Source organism: Bombus vosnesenskii, unplaced genomic scaffold (genome assembly GCF_011952255.1).
Source record: "Bombus vosnesenskii isolate JDL3184/JDL3185 unplaced genomic scaffold, Bvos_JDL3184-5_v1.1 scf7180000016275, whole genome shotgun sequence".
Classification (NCBI taxonomy): Eukaryota; Metazoa; Arthropoda; class Insecta; order Hymenoptera; family Apidae; genus Bombus; species Bombus vosnesenskii.
In genome coordinates this window covers 636,745-659,038 of record NW_022884344.1, presented here as the reverse complement: position 1 = coordinate 659,038, position 22,294 = coordinate 636,745, and the positions used below count along the sequence as shown (strand labels likewise).

The window sequence follows — 22,294 nt, the reverse complement described above, 5'->3', positions numbered from 1 at the left end:
TTATTATAATTAAGTATTCTATCGCTCTGTTTTTTATGCACATGTTTGTCACATACCATATATATAAACAGCATATGCATATAAAATAAATTCACTTAAAGATAGTTATAGGAAGGAAAACATTAAAAGAACAGAAAATTATTGTAAACTATTGAATACACAATTAGTATTGCATTCATTAATTTTATGTAACAATTTCTGTAACGTAATTTGTTTTGTAATTCTATTAACATTATAATATAGAAAAAATGTAAAGTATCTTAATATTTATGCTTATGTCTATATTTGCGTGAAGATGGAGAAGGGGGACTATTAGCTCTATGTTTCGAAGTACGTGGTGGAGGTGGTGGTGATAATGATGGTGATCTAGCCCTTCTTTTTCTGTCATTTCGTTCACTATTGGGTGATCTACGAGATATTCTGGATGAAAAAGAAGGAGAAGGTGTTCGTCGAATACGTGGCGGAGATGGTGTCATTGGTACTCTCTTTTTATATGGTGATCGCGATCTACGTTTACCACGTGGTGATCTACTGCGTGATCTGAAATTTAATGAATAAATATTTTGTAATAATATTATAATCTAGGTTTGAAGCCCATTTTATAATTGAAACTGTTAATTGTTTTCACACTTTTAAATATGGGATATTTCACGTATTGGCTGTTCTATTTTGACGAGTTCTTTTCATCAAAATTGGTGTTATTTTAGATTGTTTTAAATAACGATATATCTTTCAATTTATATTTATATCATTATATATTAATCATGATAAAATAATTTGATTTGTATTTAAATCATAGTCCATAAATTTTCCTAAAACTGTAATATATAACATATATGTAAAGTATTTAGCTGCAGAATTCATTAGAATGCATTAGAATTCATTGAAGAAAAAGCAAAAATGTATTTCAGAAAGTGTGATGCAGTTTGGGCACTCACTTTAATCACTGTCTACTTTCTGAAAATGTCTGTAATTGTTTGGTATAGTTTATTTGTGCATGCTTTACGAATAGTCGTTATTTATTAGTGAATAATTTGCAAATTTTTCTTATTAACATATAATATAAAGTATGATACTGTTAAAAAAAAACACAAAATATCATCAACTCTTTTGTAACAAGAGGATATTATTAGTGTCTTTTTAATACCCATATATTCTTTATGTAATGTCAATGAACTGTTGTTTGAACTATCTTTCTGTTATATATTTTTTTCATATTGAATCGGAATCTCTGCGATAGATTATTTTTTAAAAATATTTACCTATATCTATTACTTTTAGCTGATGGACTTGTCGAATTCCGTCTTCGATCTCTATAATGGCTTGGAGATTCTGGAGTCGTGCTTCGCTTTTTTTCTCTTCGTCGTTCATCGTCACGTTCTTCGCTTTTTACATCTTTCATTTCCCTTTCACTCTATAATAAAAGATTTAGTCATTGTATAATAAAAACTCTATGATAAAAATATCTTATAAAATCTATTCTACTAGATTTTAGATAAGCAGAAAATTTTACCTTCCTTATCAGTTTTTTTCTATAATGTTCTACCTGTCCTTGAATCGTCATACCAGATTTTAGTGTCCTTCTGCCACTTTCCAATTCATCTTGATATTGCATTGTTTTAACTTCAATTTCGCGCAATCGGCTCCTTCTTTCTTCATTGTAATCTCTACCACTATCAAATTAAAGATTATTGTAATTAATAATTTTATTAAAACATCAGATTATTACTTGAAACATGCAAAGATGATGTGTGTATATATAGTATTTCTTTAATCTAATTGCTGTGTAATATTTACATTATTTGAAAAAATAAGAAACAGTCGAACATTTATGTATTACCTGGAATCCATACTAGTATCTTGAGAATTTGAATCATCATTTTGACCTAATTCTTCCCATTTACTAGTTGTCATAGCTTGTGCTTCAACCTAATATAACAAAATAACTTATTCTATAAAATGAGAAACATAAAATAGTACTATAAAAGAAATCGTGATCTATTTTCCTTAAAAATAGCTAATCACAGGACATTTCCCCGCCATTTTTTTTTTTACAATTTTTTACTGTTGTTACAATCAGATCACTACAATTTGAACCTAGTTCGACTCGAAAAGCGATTCATTTAACACAATTTCCTCTTGCAAAATAATTGTCTCAACCTGATCAGGGTCAACAGTTTCCCAACGAGATGGTACAAAACCCGCAGGAATTTTTTATCGTCTTCTTTACTTTGTACATTTAAAGAGTCATCTTCATCCATAGGAACGCCATCTATATCCTCATCCACTGAAAACATATGATGATATGTACTATATGAAACTAACTATATGAAATAGCGAGTAATAATAAAAATACACAGTGCAAAAAAAAAGCGATATTTATAGAGAAAGTTAATGTAATAAAAATATTACTTAAGGCTTGCTTTAGTTTTGTGCTATAGATATACCGACAATTGCGTAGGCGTGGATCAATGAATCAGCTGATGGCCCTTTCTCTGTATTTTGCTCACACTTCATGCACCCAAGCTTTGAGGCTTCTCACTTTGTTCCCTCAGAACGCAAAGTGTAAGTAAAATAGAGAGAAAGGTTTTGTTAGCTGATCCATTGGCCTACAGTAGCTAATATAGCTGTATTTCTAACGTAAAATTAAATTGTTTATAATTTAAAAAATTAGTGTCATTACACTTTTGTACAAAAATTTTCGTCATTGTCTTAATGTCCAGAATCATACTTTATAAATATCGTTCACATGTTTTAACACTGTACAATTCAAATATTCTTACTAGGTACACCATCAATGTCATCATAATTAGATGTTGTTTGTGGTGTTAAGCCATGTTTCATAGCACCCTTAAGAAGAGCAGCACCGTCTAATGGTACTCCATCCAAATCTTCTGCACCATCTCCATCTACATCTGATAAAGGTGCTCCATCAATATCTTCATCATTTTCTGGCTCTGGTTCATCTATCTATAAAAATAAAATTACCTTTTACTTTTACCTTTCGCGCTTACTTCCCATTATTTCGTTAATACGAAGGATTTACGATATACAGCATTAAATTTACCAAAACAAGGCCGAGAAAGGTGTTTTGTAATTTAACAAGAAAGTCTCGTGGATAAACTGCCCAATCTTCCCATGCTCTAAACATCCTCATTACACGAACTTTAAATCCTTCTGCTTTTAATCTGCTATCAAATTGTTTATAAGCTTGATGAACTTCGTTAAATATATCCAAAAGTCGAGTTTCAAACCTGCATTAAAAATACATTTACTGATGTCAATTCATATCAACAATTACATTAACTACTATATAACAGACACAAATACACTTAATGAATCACTAATTTGTATATTTTAAAATTAAAATTTAAACATTTTATAACTAAAATAAAACAACTTACGCCTTTCGATAAATGGTAGCATTATTTACTTTTACCCCGCAATTATGTAATATATCAGATATGAGATATAATCTCGCAATTTTCTTATTAACAGGAGTTTGTAATATTGACAATGATTCCGAAATACAATCACAGATTTCTTCTGCTGCTTCAGCATGCTCTATACAAAATACCATTGCCTCTGCAACTTTTATCCTTTCAGGCGATATATTGCGTAATAAATCTTCCAATCGATCTCGTTGGCTATAAATATAAATATAACAAAATGTTGAAAAAGGATTTTAATAATCATAAATAAAATTAGTAAAGAGCTGCAATATTTGTAACACCTGTTTGACAAACTGCCTCTTCTAGGTTCTTGTCTTTCTTCCATTTCAATCAATTCATCAGGCATTCCTTGTGTCCATGGATTAATAGGAGGAGGTCTCCACACACTTCCACCTTTAAACATCCTGAAGTCTTCAGTGCGCCATTCCTTTTGTCCATCTCCTTGTAATATGGAATATAATTTCCATCGATAATAAATATGTGCTGGAGAATAATTTTCAAATAAAAATCTAAAATTAAAATATCATTAATATATATATATATAATGTAACAAAATATTAACTTTTCATAATTACTTGACATTATACAAACCTAAACATTGGATTATTTAATTCTCGATTCATGATCATTGCTTCAAACATAGGGCCTTCCCGAATTACAAATTCTACCATTCTATGTATTAACATAACTAAATTTCTATAACATAAAAACTTACTTCTTTAATATTTATAAGCAAAGTGCTGTGGTATATCTATTTTTAATTAGCAGAAATAACAACATACCTTTCTGTAGGAATAACCACTTTGACAACTGCATTTTGTAAAACCTATGATAATTCCCATTACAGTGCAATGGTTATAGTTAATTGAACATTCCAGACCAAATTGATCCATCCCAAACATAATTATCGTCAATTCGTTATAATGGAATTTGTAACAAATAAATTATAGCAAATATAAAAACTATTTATATAAAAAATATTATGTATAATAAATAACATATTTTTATATTTTAAATAGATATGTTAAATTTATAGATATTAATAGAAATTACAGAAGAATTACAGAATTAAATTTGTCTTTAAAATTTTCTTTACCATTAAAACATAAGATATATATAAACAATAAGGAGTAAAGAAATTCTCATGATTTCTATCCTGTCACAATGAAAATATTTTTAATAGATCAATAAATTGTTCTTGATAAAAATGAATCTGAACAGAACTACTTTGCATCAAATAGTAATATACTTATTTGTTACATTATTTTTATACAGTAAATTTTGAAGTTCGTCTTCCTCAAAGACCAAATCTTGAATGAAAAAATGTCATATTACATTTTCTCTTATTCTTTTTCATAAGGAATTACGTCATTCTGTATATTATAAGCACGTAAGAATTATTTCAATTTTTCTTATTATATTACTTGGCACTGTTATTATTAGGATATTTTAAACATAAACATTAATTTCTAATAAAACATTGATATATAAAATTATAACAAATGTTTTTGCAAAAAATAAAAATTTTTACTAGTGGACAAGAATTACCTTTTCAAAATTTTCTTTTTCCTGAGGGTCTGCTGTTTGAAGATTACGATTGCGAGGTGGTATCTACGATCAAATTTATAAAATTACACAGGTTTATATTGATTTCTTTTATAAATAATTATAAATCATTAATACATTATTGATCAATCATGTAAGTTACAACTCCATATTTTTGGTCAACGACCTTAATATATCCTAATTTTGTTTATATCATATACCTTATGTCTATCACGGCGGTGTGGTTGAGCACTAAATGGGAAGACCAGACGGAGGTGGTGGTTGGGTAATTTCCATTAAAGCTGGTGGAATATAAATGGGATAAGGTGGAATCGGTACACTTTTCCCCAGCCTAATTTCATTTCATACTGCATTATGTCACGACCTAATTAACATTATATTGTAATGAAATATCTGTATAATCGTATCATAATAATATATATATATATATATATATATATATATATATATATATATATATATATATATACTCATATCCAATGTATTCAATCATTAAAAAGAAATGGAAAAATATTCACACCGACGAACATTCATAAATATTAAACATTAATTTAACTGATGAACAACCATTTTTTGTAAATTTAAAATAATATAACTATCTTTTCACCATTAAGATTTTTTAATGCTCTTTCTCCATCTTTACGACTCATAAATGCAACAAAACCACAATTTCTTTGTCTGGCCTTTTCCTCGTCACTACGTGGCCACATAATTTTAATACTAGCCAATGGTCCGTATTTGCCAAATATTTCCATCAATTGCTGTTCCGTGATCTACATTAAACATAAGAATAAAACATATATATATGAGAATAAGCTGCTATTAATAATTTTTACATAGAATATTTTATACAGAATTATAATTCTAAATATTAATTTTCATTTCGTTGTAATATATAATAGTATACAGAAATAAATTACATAATAGTGTACAATTTTTACAAAACTTTACAAGAAAAATTGTAAAGCTTGTTAAACACTATTCTAATAAATGAAATGTGATATAGATATATTATGTAAATATATCTATGATGTAGATCTATTCCAAATACAAAATTAATATTTAAACTTGATTTATACCTTTGGATTTAAATTCCCCAAATATAGATTTGTTGTGTTAGGATCGCCATTGTCAAATGATCCATCTATGAAAAACAGCATTTTTATATTTTTAATATAATTTTAATACTAAAAAACAGACATTTAAAATTAAGTAGAGGAAATTCTAGAAATGGGTACTGTTTACCCTCATAAATCAGGGCTAGGAGATGTGGATCATCAATAAGGTTATGTAGATTATTTTTTCGTGAATCAGGATATGAAGATGTGCAACCTAATATATTTTAATAAATTTAAATTGTTAATATAATAATTATTTACACTAAAATATGTTAGCTTAAAAAATAACAATTATGTTTTTTAAGACAGTTTTTATGAGTGATTATAATTATGTAAGATTGTGATTGAGCGTATCTTTATCACTAAATTACCTTCAACACATTTTAATGCTGCTAACATTGGATCCTCTGACTGGGTAGAAATAACGTTTTTCACTACACCTTTATATTTATGTCTCTCCTCTCGTTCTTCTTGTATCATTTTTAATTCTTCCTTAAATAATTCAAGGTTGCTTTTCTTCTTCTCACCTTCCTTTTTCTTTTTGCCCAATCTATCTAATTTTCTTTCATTCGATCCTAATAATCTTGCATATTCTTGCGCTTGCTCGGCTGATGATCTGCTATCTACGAGCTCCGATATTTTTGATTGTGGTTTATAAAGTTTTCCCTTTTCGCGTGTATCTTCCTCTATTGAATAAATACATATTTTCACATAAAATTGTAAGTTACAACAATCATAATCAACAACATAATATGTAATAAGTAATAAATCAAATAGTTTAGAACATAAATTATTTATATGGCTTTTCTTTAGCAAATATATTTTCAACAAGTATATTTTATTACATTATTTTCAAAACAAAAATTGCTAATATATTTCATAAATCTCAAACTATGATTATCTTAAATATATATCTCCTATTTCACAGAATAGGATTAACTTACGTCGTTTGCCTGCATCATAAGTCCCTGCTTTTACCCAAACTTTGCTAGTTGTTTTATTAGGTGTTTCTTGAAACGTTGCTACAAATTCTTCAAATGCCTATATATACAAATAAATGTTTATATGTTTACTTTCTTTACAATTATAATTTTTTGATTTTGTATTGCTTACTTGAGCTGCAGCTTGCTCTTGTTCTTTTTTACGTTGTTCTTCTAATTCTTTCTTACTCAATGGTCTTTTACCCATTGTGCCAATAGAAAACGCTTTAAGCTTTTGTTCTGCTATTTGCTATATATTTAAAATAATCATTAATGGGTGTAATTATGATATAAAAATACTAAAATTAAATTGAAATATGAAATAAATTTATTTAATTTTACCTTCATAATAGCTTTATCTGCCATTTGTAAATAATTTAACCTAAAAAAATGTTCAGTTTGTAATATCAAACGATAGTGATTTACAAGGATATATTAATATATAATACTTACTTTTAAACAAAGGAAAATTTTGAATAAATTTTATGAAAAATGATAATTAAAATTTGTGAACATATGTAAGAAGTTTTACATCGTCCATAAGTATTAAAAATTGTTATTAACATAGGAAATATCTATACCTTATAATTGTTTTTGAAAGACGCGTTTAAAAATTTTTATAATTAAACATTATCATGTAGAGTTTATTTTAATATTTTTAAAAACATTTGTATTTCAATACATTTTGCATTAAAGAATTGAGTAACCATAAATTGAACACGTATCGTATCTTCATTCACAGTTTGATAATTGTATATACAATATACAATATACAATGAATAGTCATATATAAGCTAGGTAGAAGATGTGCGTCAATCAAACATTATGTTTTACTTTTAGTACTGTCTGATTAAATAACGTACTGTAGGCTGTATATATGGATAAGTTATGTATTTGTGTTAACAGATAAAAAGTGTTCAGTCTTAAAACTGTTACTGTAATAAATTTGAGTAACGATAAATATGGCATTATACCATATGCATGCATGTATGTATGCGTACTCTTATACTGTATATACAATATTCTCAGCGCGCGTGTGTGTGTGTGGTGCGCGCATGAATATATGTATATATGAATGTATGCACCTGTGTAAAAGTATTACTTTTACTGAAAATACATGGTTATATGTATACATAATTACAATTATATATTATATTAAATATTCATTGTAATAAAAAATATCGGCTCGAAACAAATATAACTCGAAATATTTTTGCCATTATTAGTTTTGTTAAATCTTTTAACAACTATTTAGGAATCTTTTATTAAGAGATTTTCCCATCTAGCAATACTTTGCAGTCAGAGTAATTCAGAGAGAGAGCCCTCTATAAATACAAATGAAAGAAAATTAAATATGGCGGATATTTTGTTTTGTGTGTAGTGAATATGTTCTGTTACTTTGTTTAATTAACTTTCCGATATAACTATACGTATTGCTTATGGAGCTCTTAAGAGAGTTCAAAAAAGGAAGATGAATGCCACAAGTCTTTATGTATCAACGTGTCGGTTAGTTTTACAAGCGGATACCGATGATCCAAATTCATGGACAGATTTATACAGGCTAGTTCCATACTTGCGACAAAGTTTAAGTTGTACTGTGTGTTCAAATTTGTTAATCGAACCTCATACACCAACTGAAACTAATTGTCAACATCATGTGTGTCGTGGTTGTAGAGGTGGACGCAAAAAATTGAAACCGTCATGTGGTTGGTGCAAGGATTATGACAAATATGTTGAAAATGTTCAATTACGAATACTGTTACAGTGTTATAAGAAATTGTGTGAATACTTGACAAATACAAACATTTATCGAAGTTTAATACTTTCAGTGTCCTCCAATAAAACAGGTAATAATGCATCAGCTATCGGTGCTAGTAGCCTGATGGAACTCATACAAGAGGGTTCTGGCTTTAAAGATGAATTTAAAAGTACAGCGGGTTTGTCAAAATCTGCGTACAGTATTTTACCATGTGTTTATACAAGTACTACCTCAACTCAAACTCAAGGAAATACTATACAAAATTCTGAAGCAGTGTCACAAAGTATATCTGGTATAGTATATTATTTTTGTTATAATCATGTAAGATTATTTGTATCTAGGATATTCAACTAGAAGACAAATAATTTTTAGAACTGAAATTTATAGTGTTTAAAACTATGCATATATTGATAAAAAGAAATCATTTTTTTATTAAATGTTCTTTTAAATATTTTAGATCCTTCCATTATTTTTTTATTAAAATTTATTTAAATTTATTAAAACTTTAAATGTCCTTACTGCTTTTGCTACATTAAATAATATTTAAGGAAGTTATTTAATTAAAAAAAAAAAGAAAAGCAGAAATATTATGATAATGAATAAGATTCTTCATTTTTAATATAACAATTTGTCCTTGATATATACTTTTATTATATCAGAAGCAGTTTTGACATTAATACTGAAATACTGAAATACTGAAATACTAAATAGTTTTATCTATGTGTTTAGCAAGTCATTCTGAATCAAAAAGGTCATGGTTTACTTATTATTGATTTATTTAAAAAGAAGATTCTACACAATATTAGAATAGAACGATAGTTCTTTATTTTCCATGGATTTCTTACTTTTGTATATATTAAATACTATAAATACTATTATTTATATATACTAAATTTGTATATACTAAAGGAAATGTTCAAAGCGATAGCTCTACTTTCATAAACATATGTATTCGATGTTATAACGATCGTTACAGTTACATCGTAGAAATTTCATTTCTGATACCATCACTTGCATTGCGTATTGCTTGTATCAATTTTTAGCTTGACACTGGATTACCATTGCCATGTACCTTCAACTTCATATAATCCCAGAAGAAGGAATTCAACAGAGTTAAGTTCGTTGATCTGGATAATCATGGGATAGGTTTGTATCGTCCCATCTAACTCCCTGGGAAATGAGTATTTAACAAAGTCGTAACATTTTTTTTGGAATATGGTGATATTCCATCATGTTGGAATCACATTCTTCTTATCACTGCAAACAAAATACTTTATTTAAATACAAAGGCAAGTTGTTTTTTAAGAAATCTGTGTAACATTCTGGCATAAGTCATTCATGTATTATGTGTGGTTAAATAAAGATAAGTGTTAATGATGTTATACCACACATTTAATAGAACTCAGTACTGGAAACTTTATTGAAATATAGTATATGAATTTTCAGTTGCTCAGTAATGTGATTATTATGATTGTTATTTATGCTATCACAGGTACTCTGAACTTCATCTGTAAAAAGAATGTGTGAAGCCAGATACAAAACAATATGTGCTACATAATTTTGTAGTAGAAGGGGAGTCTACCTTACCAGTAGGATGAAACTCATGTCTATGTAATATTATTCATTTTCCTAAATGTAAAGTAACAAGTCATATTACTATTAGACAATTGTGCATCAATTTTCTTTAATTCTCTGAACATATTTTAAAATATAGGATGATGTGATATGTTTCTTGGATATCATTGTTTATATATCGCAATTTTTGCATTATTGCTTAGCATATTCTAAGTTTGAAAACTTACACAGCATTGCGAAACTAAGTTACCAAACAGAACTTAATAACTTAGAATCTAGAAAGAGACAGCGTTGTATATAGTTTTTTATTCACCAATAGCTAGCATCATATGTGGTATTTAACATATAGTCTAAAAATTCTTTATTTTGAAGACACCTAAAATCCATAGTATACTTACGTGACCTTCGTGATTCAGAATGACCTATCAAACATATTGGTAAAATTAATCAGTTTTCTCTTGGATCATTCTAAATACATTTTTTATGTGTAAGTACTATGCAGAGGTACAAAGGAGCAAGGGATTGATTAATTATTTTTGATAGATCTAACAATTAAACATTGATATGCTTATTGGCTGAAAGATATAACACTGTGTGTCGTCTCAGAGAATTTCTTTCTATACAAACAGCTCTGCATAGTATATACCAACTGTTACTTTGGTGATATAAACTTAAAATGTTTTGGTTAATACGAATATAAAAATGTACAAAGTGAACCTCTTGATACTTAAAGAAAGTGTTGCTAATTACACCGTGAGTCACACACTCTTGCTTTCATTTTACATATACATATATATGCCTCTGCCATAGCACAGAGTCGATATTGGTAACTTTTTTGGTAACAGATTACATACAGTTCGGGGCAAAAATAGATGTACAGGAAGGGGAAGTAAGTATTATATATCTTTATAGTGCATATATTGCATAGTAAATTATTGAAATTAATATTTACTTTTTTGTGCAAACAAATCCTATTTAACGAAACTTTGCTAATATTTATATCCATTACCTGCCTACTTATTTTTGTACACAACTGTATATCGATACAATTTTATCGCTCCGGCGGTATTACTTCTGAATTAATTAACGAGGTGAGCACCATGTATAATCATTTATTAGTACATTTTAATTGGTCAAAACCAAATTTTTAATTACGTTATTTTAATTTATCCATACTTATCCGTATTAATAAAAGATCCATATTTATCTGTGTTAATAAAAGATGAAATAAGTAGACTTATATTCTTTTGTTAACATGTATCATATAATGTTAAATTTTTTATAATTCTTCAATTTCCATCATTGAAATTGATAAAGTGTTTAGTATTTCTATTTCACAATTAGATATAAAATATTCAAGTTTCTTATAAAAGTAATTTTGTATTCCAAAATATTTATTTCTTATTATGTCCTTGTAATTATTTATGACGTACTCTTTGGCCGAATAGAAGCAAGTCTCTGGGAGAGGTCTTAGAAGAACATCTATATATATATATATATAATATATATATAATATATATATATAATATATAATATATATATATAATATATAATATATAATATATATAATATATATAATATATATAAACACGAATCATTGAGTAGTCCAGAGAAGTATTCAAAAGACGTTAATTATTATTTGCTACTTTTATATACTATTTTATTATCATTTGGGTTTTCTGGATAAAATATCTTTAAGTCAACATTCCATATTACGAATTGACTTTTGTAATTATTTTGAATCAATTATCGCCAATAATTATTTAGAAAGATGTCATCCCATCTTGGCTTTTGATGATTTTCTAATATATCGTCGGAGATATGGTTCTGAACAATTTTTCCCTGCACATGTAACCGTCGTTTGGTCTTAGTTTCCAAGATATTTGCAAAAAAGCTGTCGGTACTACTACAGTGAATTCTACTTATAATCGTGCGTTTGTGATAGCTTATACGTTAGTATTGAATAAAATAACGTCTAACCCAAATCTAATTTTTACTTTTTGTTTATAGTTTATATAAGTTTGGCTTTTAATTTTATCCTGCCGCCGTAAGGCGGCCGGTAACTAATGCTAACGCATATGTTGTTACGGACGCATAATTACAAGCAGAATTCATCACAGAATTCAGTACCGGCAGTGTTTTTCAAATATCTCGAAAACTATGACCGAATGGCGATTACATGTATAGGAAAAAAAGTTGTTCAAAATGTCAATTTCTATAACATATTTAAAAATTATTGAAATCGGTAATGTGACAGTACTTCTAAATAATTACCAAATTTTCTTTTAGATTAATATATGTTCAAAGAAATACAAAATGGTCCTGTAAAATATACGCAACGAAATATATAAAACATTTAATATTCGGGTTAGGTATATTTATACTATTTAATATCAGAGAGTGAGAAGGGGGAGGAGGGAGGGAGGAAGAGAGAAGATATTAAAATATAGATATGTAATTATTATTTTGTATCAAATTATAAAAAGTTTATGTTAAACATGTTGTTAGAAGTAAATTATATATAAGTGGATCAGGTACTTGTCTCAGAGAAAATGCCAAAGGAGAAAGATGAACGATTCAGTAAGTATTATATCCGTAAAATCATCTTTTTTTACGAGCACTGATGTATATACAATCAACAATTGCATGATTTTTTAGTGGAAATGCATACTTCTTTACTTAGATAGCTTCCTACCGTCATTCTACGTAAAAGAGTATTGTGGGGTACAATAGTAAAAAAATTATTCGTTATCGAGATATTTTTTAAATATATCTTTCATGAAGAAGATGCTCAAACGTTTCATAGCAAATTCGTAATTATCGACATTGATGTGGGTAGTCGTGACAGAAACAGATACGTATTTGTTATTTAAAAAATTTATTTAAATCCGTTAAATTCTGTAGAGGATGTAAAAGAACGGATAATACCGAAATGCAACGATAATCATAAAAATCTTAAACTCAGTTATGAAAATAATTAAAAAGCGTTGTCTGAAATGTTTACAAAGTGATGAAGAGCAAGCGTTTGAACATCTTCAATAAATACTTTCTTCTTAATATCTCGATAATTAATAATTTTGTTACTATTTTAACCCCATATTCATTTACGTACGTAGAATGGCGAGAAAAATCTATCCATGTAATAAAAAAAGTATCTATTTTCATATTAAAAACCTATGCGATTGCTGATTGTATATATATCATTGTGCTTCTTAAAGAGATAGAGATAGAGAGAGAGAGAGAGAGATCCTACGGATATAAATAAGTATAAATAATAAGTGAATCTTCATTGAATTTTTCTCTTTTGACATTTTTCTGTAACTGCACTGGTAACAGAGATATAAGGTGATACAATTACATGGATCACCCTGTATAATGTTGTTTAAGATATTTTATAAAAATATATAATATAGAAAAGTTTAAACAAAAAAGACGAAAAAGTGGATTAAAATACAGGAATTGTAATTATAAAATTAGAATAACAAATGCTTCGTTGATTCTCATTATGAAATTTGTATCAAATAATTAAAAAATTTATATTACCTTGTATTAGACTATAAGAATTATTTCTAGATCTTCTTTTTTCTAGATTCTATAGAAAAGTAAGCAATAGAAAAGATATATTATACGCATTCTTTACACAGATAACATATAATTATACATATTTTAAGTACTTTGTTTAAATTTATTTGAATTTATTATGTTGAAGTCAGGTAAAATAACTACGTATTCACTGAATTATAAATTATAGCGTATAATTATTAAATATAATATATCATATAAATATATTCTCGAAATTCAATAGTTTTTTCAAATAGTGCTTTTTCAGAACCTTTTTAAAACCGAAAAATAAATAAAATATATGTACATACTTTTGAATATAATATATTGGAATTATCTAGATGAAATATTGTATCTGTAACTATTAATATCTCACAAAATTTTTTTGTTACTTGAAAAGTGTTTGAATTTTTAAACATTTTCTGTTGATACTGAGAATTATCTTTACTTCATTTATAGAGTTTATCTTTTATACATTGTCAACTATTTTTACATTGACAGCTCGTATACGAACCGAATGTACGAGAATGCAATTTCATTTACCTCTGCGCGTTTTTTGACAACAATTTCCTTTCATAATTTTATTACAATTAATTTTATATTCAATTTTGTAATATTTTATAAGATATTCGACTATTTAACTGATTATTTTTGCTCATAACTCAAAAATGATACAAAGATGATTCATCCAAGATTTCAATATTTTATTTTTGGCATGGTCGTTTTATCATAATCGTTAAATTGCATTTTAATATTGGCTGTAACGAGATGTGGTTCAAAATATGTAATTTTATTAAGGAAAGTGGTGGTGATCTTGAAACTAAAAAATGAAAGAAGTAATCAGTCAATCATAATATTTTTCTAAAATATTGTAAATATTATATCATCTCTTAATTCAATTTTTCACATTATTGAAGATGATGATAAATGATCATTTTTTAAAAATAAGATAATCATTATTTATTATTAAAATGTCTTGTAATTACATAAGAAAGCAGAAAGATATATTTGTTTATGTAGAGAAATTTATTTATGTATTTGTAGAGTCACCTGCCATTCGTACTGTATCAAACGGATCTTCGATATACTCTGTGATGTATGCTGGATCTGGTAACAAAATAACAATAAAACGCAAAGCAGCAGCTACAGATGATACAGAAGTAGGACAACAGGATATGGATGGAAATTCACACAGCTCTGTAGGAGGGGTAAAATGTATTCCATCTTCCCACCTTAAATATGGGACCCCTTCTCAGAAAAAATCTTCAAAGGGCAGCAAAGTAATTTCAATAGATATTCGGTTAATATTATGCCTTACAGGAAGTTTACATTGCACTATAACTTTTATTTAAATGCTAAATGACGTGCATCCTCGTTAATATTACTTGTAAGGTACAATCATATTTCTAGATTTGTATAACACTTAATAACGTAGCTTATATTCAATTAACATTCTTTATTATATTTCAAGACTAACACTAGTTTAAATTTGAATATATATTTTGCTAGGTCCCATACCCAGATTGATGCAGATATCAACTTTTGATTGCATTTTATGACATATTATATTTTTTATTTATTAAATACTTATGTCTGCATTAATCTATAATCCTTACTTTAGTCCAATTTTCTGTAATAGTTAAAGGGTAAAGAATTTATTTCACTTCAGTCATCAGCTTTTAAAAAACCAAGATCAAATTCTACTCGAAGTAAAAGAAAAGGATGTAGATGTGGTAATGCTACAGCAATACCTGGGAAATTAACATGTTGTGGTCAACGTTGTCCCTGTTATGTTGAAAGTAAACCTTGCGTTGAATGTAGATGCAGGGGTTGTAGAAATCCTCATACAGCAGATGGGTTGAAGGTAGAAAAATTACAATATTATAGTATCGATAAAATTAATTAAATTGTATCTCCAAAGCTTTTTTTTTAAACAGTGTAGTTGATTATACCGTATATTGTTTTACATTTTAGATTCGACCGCATATACCTGAGCTACATAACTTACAGTTACAATTATCAACTTCTTTGGATTGTGACACACTAAATTCAGATCCTTTAGGATCAGTGTCACAATGCCTTTCAACTTCTCCGACAACGATTCAAGTATTAAATGTTTATTCAACTCCGAGATTAGATATCGACAATGTTCCACAAAATCTACCTGCAGCCTTGTTAGTAGGAGAAGATGCTATGATTAGTACCGAAAGTGAAGCCGAAGACAGTGATATACAGATTGACGTGTGACAGTTCAAGCGATATTGTCAATCATCATGTACAATATAATAAGGTAGGTGTAACGTAAAGAATGGTATTGCAGTTAAGACAGATGTTTTTTTAAATAGGATAAAGTTCAAACTACATGACAAAAGGATAGTACGTAATTAATATATAGCAAATACATTGATAATGATGATGATGATGATGATGATGATGATGATGATGATGTTATTTTTAATATTTTGTTTGAACACTTTTTTATTGTTACAATACCCAATAAATATTTTTAAATATACTTCTATAGCTTTTCTTTTAGTATACACTATTTTGGTTAGTTGTACCCATTAGTTTTCTATTATGTCAGAGCTGTTGAACCTATTACAGATACATTTTATACTTACACAGAGATTAGCAAACACGAAAGTAACACTTTCATGGGGAGCAACCCTGCTAAATGTAGAGATTGTACAAGATTATAATGAAATTTTCTAATTAATACATCATATAAAAATTTTGAAGGTCACGTTGCATTTGTTCCAGGTTTTTACAAATAAAATTTTTTACCTGCAAAAATTTCAAATAATAGTAGTTATTACAGAAATAATCATTACTATTTTACTATTACTATTACTTTACTTCGGCAAAGTGAAAAAGATCATGTTTATATGATTAATAGTTGAATAAATACTTAAATAAAGATTCATTTACATAAGTAGGACATAAAAGTTGAAATTCTTACAAGATTATTTTCTTAATCGTTAAGTTTCAGGAGTACTTTGCATCGTACGTTTAAAATTATTCCGAGGATGATATAATAAATTTTTATTCAACAATACCTTTGCTTTATTTTGACTGCTGATGTCACTTGCAGGCTTTGTCCGCAGCTTTGTCGTCAAGCAGTGGCAGGCGCCCTTTTCCGCGAGAGTCAAATCGAGCGTCCCTGAATTATATTAATACTTAAAAGGGCCGAACAAGTGTCAATATATTCTCATTTATGAAAATTACGTTAATGGCCAATCAGGTATTATTTATCTACTTTTGGAGCACGATGTAAGTTCATATGAATATACAAAATATTCGCGAATCTTATACTACTAACAGAGAATCAGAAAAATATTAAATGTCTCATTTGTATTACAAAATATTATAAAGAGTAAATTAAAATTTGTTTCATATTATAGAATCTATAGTTTTAAATGGCGTAAATATGTATAAAAATTCAAATTGACTTTATAATAGATATATGTTTAAAATTTTGTTAAAAAATATCGAAAAATATATGATATTATATCGTATAAATCATAAAGATATTAATGATTTCTTACCTTTGCATTTAAACGAGTCAGTATGAGAGTAATTTTTAACCAATGATACGCGTATCATTGCTGTATGTATATATAAGCGTACGTATGTACGTACGTACGTACTGCGTATGTATATATGTATACGTGTTGTTGAACATATGAATACGCGACAGGTGGTTGATGATACGCGAATAATATACCACATATATAGATACCTTGTCGATTTTCGAGTTTTCGAATTCTGATTTACGTGCAAGATATATTTTTGTTAGCTGTACTGAACTTTTTGAATTCTGCTTTTAATTTCACGCATTTATCACAGGGCTGTGAACAATTGTTTTAAAGAAAATCAAACACAGTCCTTAACATATATATCTTCGCTTATTAACAATGTATGTATTATTATGCTAAAAAAGAAATTGTTTACCACAATTACTATTTCTAATTTATTGATTTATTAATCATATATTTTGTTGTAGACATACAACATGTTGTTTTACTTGAATATTGTCTTACTATAAAATTTATTTTCCATTGTAGTTATATATACACATGGTTGAAATTGATTCTTTCTGTAATTATAAAAATGATAGTATGTCCCACAATAAAGATAACTTCTCTTTGAACAATTAATATAATTCTATTAATCCAATCTTCCTTACATTTGAAGATAAAGTGGTAATTTATTCTTTATATATATATATACATATATTCTTAAATACTTGTATTTTTAAATACATAGTTGTAACTTTCACGTTTGATATATTTGTATTAATCGTAATTTTTTCCTTCAATACATAATGATAAAAGTTGAAGTTCTTGCAATTGTACATTAACTTTAATTTCCATGTTTATTTTATACCTTACTGCATATTACCTATTCAATATATGAACTATACTTTGAGGGATTTCAGACTGGTTTGTTGCCCATGGAGTGTTAAAGCATTTTACTCGCGCTTCTAAGTTTCAAATTAAGGAAACCTAATAACTACTGAATGGTTTAGAAACGAATACAAACTTTAACAAATTAAACTCTGAGACAAAATGACTGTATTTTAAAAACTATCTATAAATCGAGAAAAACTTTAAACTATTACAAATTTTACGCTTGTAAGAAACATTGAAATGCACAATTGTAGGCAGAATTCACTGTAGTGATAGCGACAGCTTTTTGTGAATATCTCAGAAACTAGGGTTGTCCGTGGATTAGCTTAAAAAGTTGTTCAAAATTATGCTTCGATAATATATTAAAAAACTATTGAAATTATTCTACGGTGGTACATCAGAGACTAGCCTGTCATTCTTTCGTCTATTTATGTCTTTGGATTTTACACAAAAAATACGCGATTTATTTATGATCCAATAAGAAAAATTGTTATTAACTAATACTAATAAAAATTGTTCTTATTGGAGTTTATCATGTAGCAAAGCGACTGATTTATGCCTTGACAATATTTATTCTTATGACAAATTCGTAGAGCGATTATAATTATCACTAATAAATAATTTTGACATTTAATCAATAGATTTGTTATCAATTTCTTTTTGTTTCTTTCGCCACGACTACGCTGCTGTACGTACGTAATTTATTTATTTTCACTAGCGCACATACCCAAAGGTTAGTGTCACATGGGAGACAATATTAAGGTACGTATTACAATTAAGTTGACGCAATAACGTAACGTTGTGGTTACGTAGCTAGGGGCTGTGTATGCTATATGTCTAAAAATGGCTGCAATAAAGTTTGGACCTCAGTTGAAAGAGTTACGAATTCTTTTATGTCAAACCTCGAAATCTAGTAAGGGTGTCAGGTAATAGCGAAATTAATTATGTAAAATGTACTATCTTTATATTTTTTTTATGAACCTTTTTTTATTAATATACAATTTCAATCATAATTGATTATATTGCCCTCTAACCTGTTTATATTTTTAGAGACTTTATCGAACAACAATACGTGCCGCTTAAAAGAAGTAACCCACAATTTCCAGTTTTAATTAGGGAATGTTCTGACACGGAACCCGTTTTATATGCACGATATGGTAAATTCTACAATAATTATTTCATACTATTGCATGTGCGTAATATTTAATCCTTGCATTACAAAGATATGTAGTTCTTAAAACCCAGTCTACCAGCAATAGGCCATTTTGTGCCTAGCATATTAATATCGGACTAAGTGGTATTTAAATCAAATCAAAATATATAAAATATATTTCACAATACACATTGATATTACATTTGCTATACATTATTCTATTCCGATGATGTATTTATTTCGCATTGCTTGCAAGTTATCGATCCTTTTGCTGTGCTTTCCACATGTATATCTTCTACACAAGCTGCAAATGATTTTAATCTTCCTTAGATTGTTATATATTTTTTTTAAATACTGTTTCACTGGAACACAATTAACATTTTCCTATGCTGTTGCAATCTCCTTTGTTACGAGAAATTTGTTTTACCTTGCACCCCAAAATTTTCTCCATGGCGATAAAGCATGGGCTTAAGAATATCACATTCAACAAAAATTAATCTTTTCAGAGCTTGAACTAGTCGTATATATTTAATTCTAAGTTTCCAAGTGTCTGTTTTCTTTAATAATAATAATACATTTTCTAAAATATTATATTCTAGAATTTGGAGTAGAACGTCGTGTGTCTCTACAAAATCTAAAATCTGAAGAAATATTGAAATGTATCCAAGAACTAGCAACCAGTAAACCAAAATAATATATCTGATATATTAGTATGTATGTATGTATGTATTATAATTTATTTAAATATTCAATAAAATAGTTGTATAAATTATGTATTATTGCCATTGTAGATCAGAAGTATATCAATAACTTCTAATAAATTATCATTCTTACTAATTTTTTAGATTTTTAAAAGATACATGTTTAACTAGTGCCGAAATAAAGATAAATGCAGATTTAATATCGTATAAATCTTAATTTCTTCTCATTTGTGATACCTGATTGTAGCAGTATTCCCAATGAAGTTGTTCTTTTTTATGAATGTTAATTTTTATGAATGTTAATGATCCATTCTTAAAATAACAGAATAAAACCGTTCAATTCTTTCTTAGTTATGAGTATGTACTTTAGAAGTAATAAGTCTTTTATTAATAATTTTAGTTGATAGGAAGAAAAATGCTTTTAATATAGATAAAATCTTTGTTAATGATTTCTCTTATTCTTATTATATAAATTATATAAATTTAATATTTATATGAAAAATACATTTCTTTTTTTATATGATAAATTTTTCAAAGATGGTATCACCCCAAAAGATATTAATGCTTTTGTATATTTCCCATTGAGATAGAATCTGGATCATAGATATGTATTCTTATCTTGTTCTATTTTATATTGTATTATATTAATTATAATTAAGTAACGTGGCAAATAATTTAATAAAATTCATAATTTAATTACTTGAATTAAACGTATACAACATATAAAGAAAATATAATAATTAGACACAACGCGAAAATAGAAAATAGATAAATAAATGGAACCTAGTCTTTTTATCATTAAAGGATCTTAAATAAGTATTTTTTATTTCGGATAAATTGTATATTGCATATGATCTGTGTATCATATATTTTTTGCATATAGTATTCTTTTTATATACATATTCCAGAGCTTCGTACAATTTACATGTATATACAATATTTTCGTATGACAAGTTATTATTTTAGTGGTCGGATAAAGTATTAGAAATATATAATTGAAAATAGTTTGTAATAAACTTATTTTCAGGGTGGCGTAAGGCAAATAGATAATGATCATACTCTTGATTGAACAAAGTGAAACTCCTCGTTGATTTCCTTAATATTTTTATACATAAAGTAAAAGTTAAAAAATTATTAAATTTGTTTGCGTTATAATGGAAAAACTACTTCTTATATCAGCAAACCTTCCGGCACCTTGTCAAGTGTATGCCATCAGGTATATAAGGAACACACGACCGGTGCGCTAGCTCAGCGTGTTAAAAACCTCCTATGTAATCTATCCTATCCCTTCCCTCGAATTCTGCATTAAATTAAAACAAGCAAGATCTAATACAACGTAGGATACATTTTAATGGAAAATTAGAATTACTCATTTGATATACTTATAATTGGACCCGAGCGTAGTCATCTCCCCGTGTAAGGGTGCCGGTAATTGTTTCTCAAATATTAATAGCTCGAAATACTATTGTAGATATTAGGAAACCAATATAATATACATTTAAAAAATATCACAAATATATTAGCATTTGTAAAACGACAGACTCAAGCTAAGAACTACTTTAACATAGGCCAGCCTAGAACATGTAAAATTCTTTTGCGGTCTTTCGGTAATCTAGACTTGTCTGACACACCCCTGCGGGGGTACCGTGGGACACCGTGGGACATCGTGGGACATGGCAAGAACATCGTTGTATAGGTGCGTTTTAGTTTTAATTGAGATTTCAAGATATCTTTTTTTTTATACATGGGGAAATCCTCATGAACACCCCACTGCTCTTCTAGAAAGCGACGGGGTAGTGTAGGACTATATCGACTAAAACCCCATGGTGGTCCGTCTGACTCTCAACAGGGATATAAATATATCTAGACTAGGTCCATTTTGTGAGCGCTTTTTCTACAAAGATGCATTGTTTAATTTAGAACGAAAAGTTGGAAGCTTTTTTATATAATCCTTTTAAATATTAAATTATTAAATAGAGCAACTGGTTTGCCAAAGCGTTTATAGTTTTAGTTAAAAAAT

The 22,294-nt window shown here is 27.8% G+C and overlaps 3 protein-coding genes and 2 long non-coding RNA genes across 6 annotated transcripts; 2 read left to right on the top strand and 3 right to left on the bottom strand.

The window, feature by feature from the left end:
- Positions 1-138: 138 nt before the first annotated feature.
- LOC117242659 (U2 snRNP-associated SURP motif-containing protein) lies at positions 139-7,861 on the bottom strand. Its single transcript, XM_033509521.1, is given in 23 exon segments — positions 139-540; positions 1,263-1,414; positions 1,514-1,673; positions 1,841-1,929; positions 2,161-2,210; positions 2,213-2,287; positions 2,784-2,970; positions 3,068-3,254; positions 3,405-3,647; positions 3,734-3,961; positions 4,044-4,148; positions 4,235-4,278; positions 5,001-5,063; positions 5,219-5,257; positions 5,259-5,338; positions 5,341-5,382; positions 5,626-5,791; positions 6,098-6,162; positions 6,508-6,822; positions 7,081-7,177; positions 7,250-7,366; positions 7,459-7,498; positions 7,570-7,861. Coding segments are annotated over 22 exon segments (2,808 nt in total). The 5' UTR covers positions 7,483-7,498; positions 7,570-7,861; the 3' UTR covers positions 139-260.
- A 592-nt stretch (positions 7,862-8,453) lies between these two features.
- Positions 8,454-17,437, top strand: LOC117242671 (E3 ubiquitin-protein ligase MSL2). Of its 2 annotated transcripts, none has more exons than XM_033509548.1 (5): positions 8,454-9,167; positions 15,056-15,291; positions 15,681-15,875; positions 15,986-16,301; positions 17,103-17,437. In XM_033509548.1, the coding sequence occupies exons 1-4, from the start codon at positions 8,588-8,590 to the stop codon at positions 16,256-16,258; spliced, it is 1,284 nt and encodes a 427-aa protein (XP_033365439.1). In that variant the 5' UTR covers positions 8,454-8,587; the 3' UTR covers positions 16,259-16,301; positions 17,103-17,437. The 2 variants fall into 2 exon arrangements, with proteins under 2 accessions (XP_033365439.1, XP_033365440.1); XM_033509549.1 differs by having other exon boundaries at positions 8,455-9,167; positions 15,056-15,219.
- Positions 15,336-15,986, bottom strand: LOC117242694. Its single transcript, XR_004495318.1, has 2 exons — positions 15,763-15,986; positions 15,336-15,641 (listed from the first exon to the last, which is right to left on the bottom strand). It is a non-coding gene; the product is annotated as an uncharacterized LOC117242694 (long non-coding RNA).
- LOC117242691 lies at positions 16,721-19,075 on the bottom strand. Its single transcript, XR_004495315.1, has 3 exons — positions 17,557-19,075; positions 16,971-17,171; positions 16,721-16,795 (listed from the first exon to the last, which is right to left on the bottom strand). It is a non-coding gene; the product is annotated as an uncharacterized LOC117242691 (long non-coding RNA).
- Positions 19,076-19,202: 127 nt separating this feature from the next.
- On the top strand, positions 19,203-20,474 carry LOC117242688 (NADH dehydrogenase [ubiquinone] 1 alpha subcomplex subunit 2). The gene is made up of 3 exons (XM_033509582.1): positions 19,203-19,346; positions 19,471-19,577; positions 20,173-20,474. Exons 1-3 carry the CDS (start codon positions 19,264-19,266, stop codon positions 20,265-20,267), a joined length of 285 nt encoding a protein of 94 aa, XP_033365473.1. The 5' UTR covers positions 19,203-19,263; the 3' UTR covers positions 20,268-20,474.
- Positions 20,475-22,294: the final 1,820 nt, after the last annotated feature.

Coding starts and splice junctions, on each gene's coding strand:
- LOC117242671 (XM_033509548.1), top strand. CDS start 8,588: ATGAATGCCACAAGTCTTTATGTATCAACGTGTCGGTTAGTTTTACAA. Junction 15,292..15,680: donor AATCTTCAAAGGGCAGCAAA/GTAATTTCAATA, acceptor ATTTCACTTCAG/TCATCAGCTTTTAAAAAACC. Junction 15,876..15,985: donor ATACAGCAGATGGGTTGAAG/GTAGAAAAATTA, acceptor TTTACATTTTAG/ATTCGACCGCATATACCTGA.
- LOC117242688 (XM_033509582.1), top strand. CDS start 19,264: ATGGCTGCAATAAAGTTTGGACCTCAGTTGAAAGAGTTACGAATTCTT. Junction 19,347..19,470: donor AAATCTAGTAAGGGTGTCAG/GTAATAGCGAAA, acceptor TTATATTTTTAG/AGACTTTATCGAACAACAAT. Junction 19,578..20,172: donor CGTTTTATATGCACGATATG/GTAAATTCTACA, acceptor ATTATATTCTAG/AATTTGGAGTAGAACGTCGT.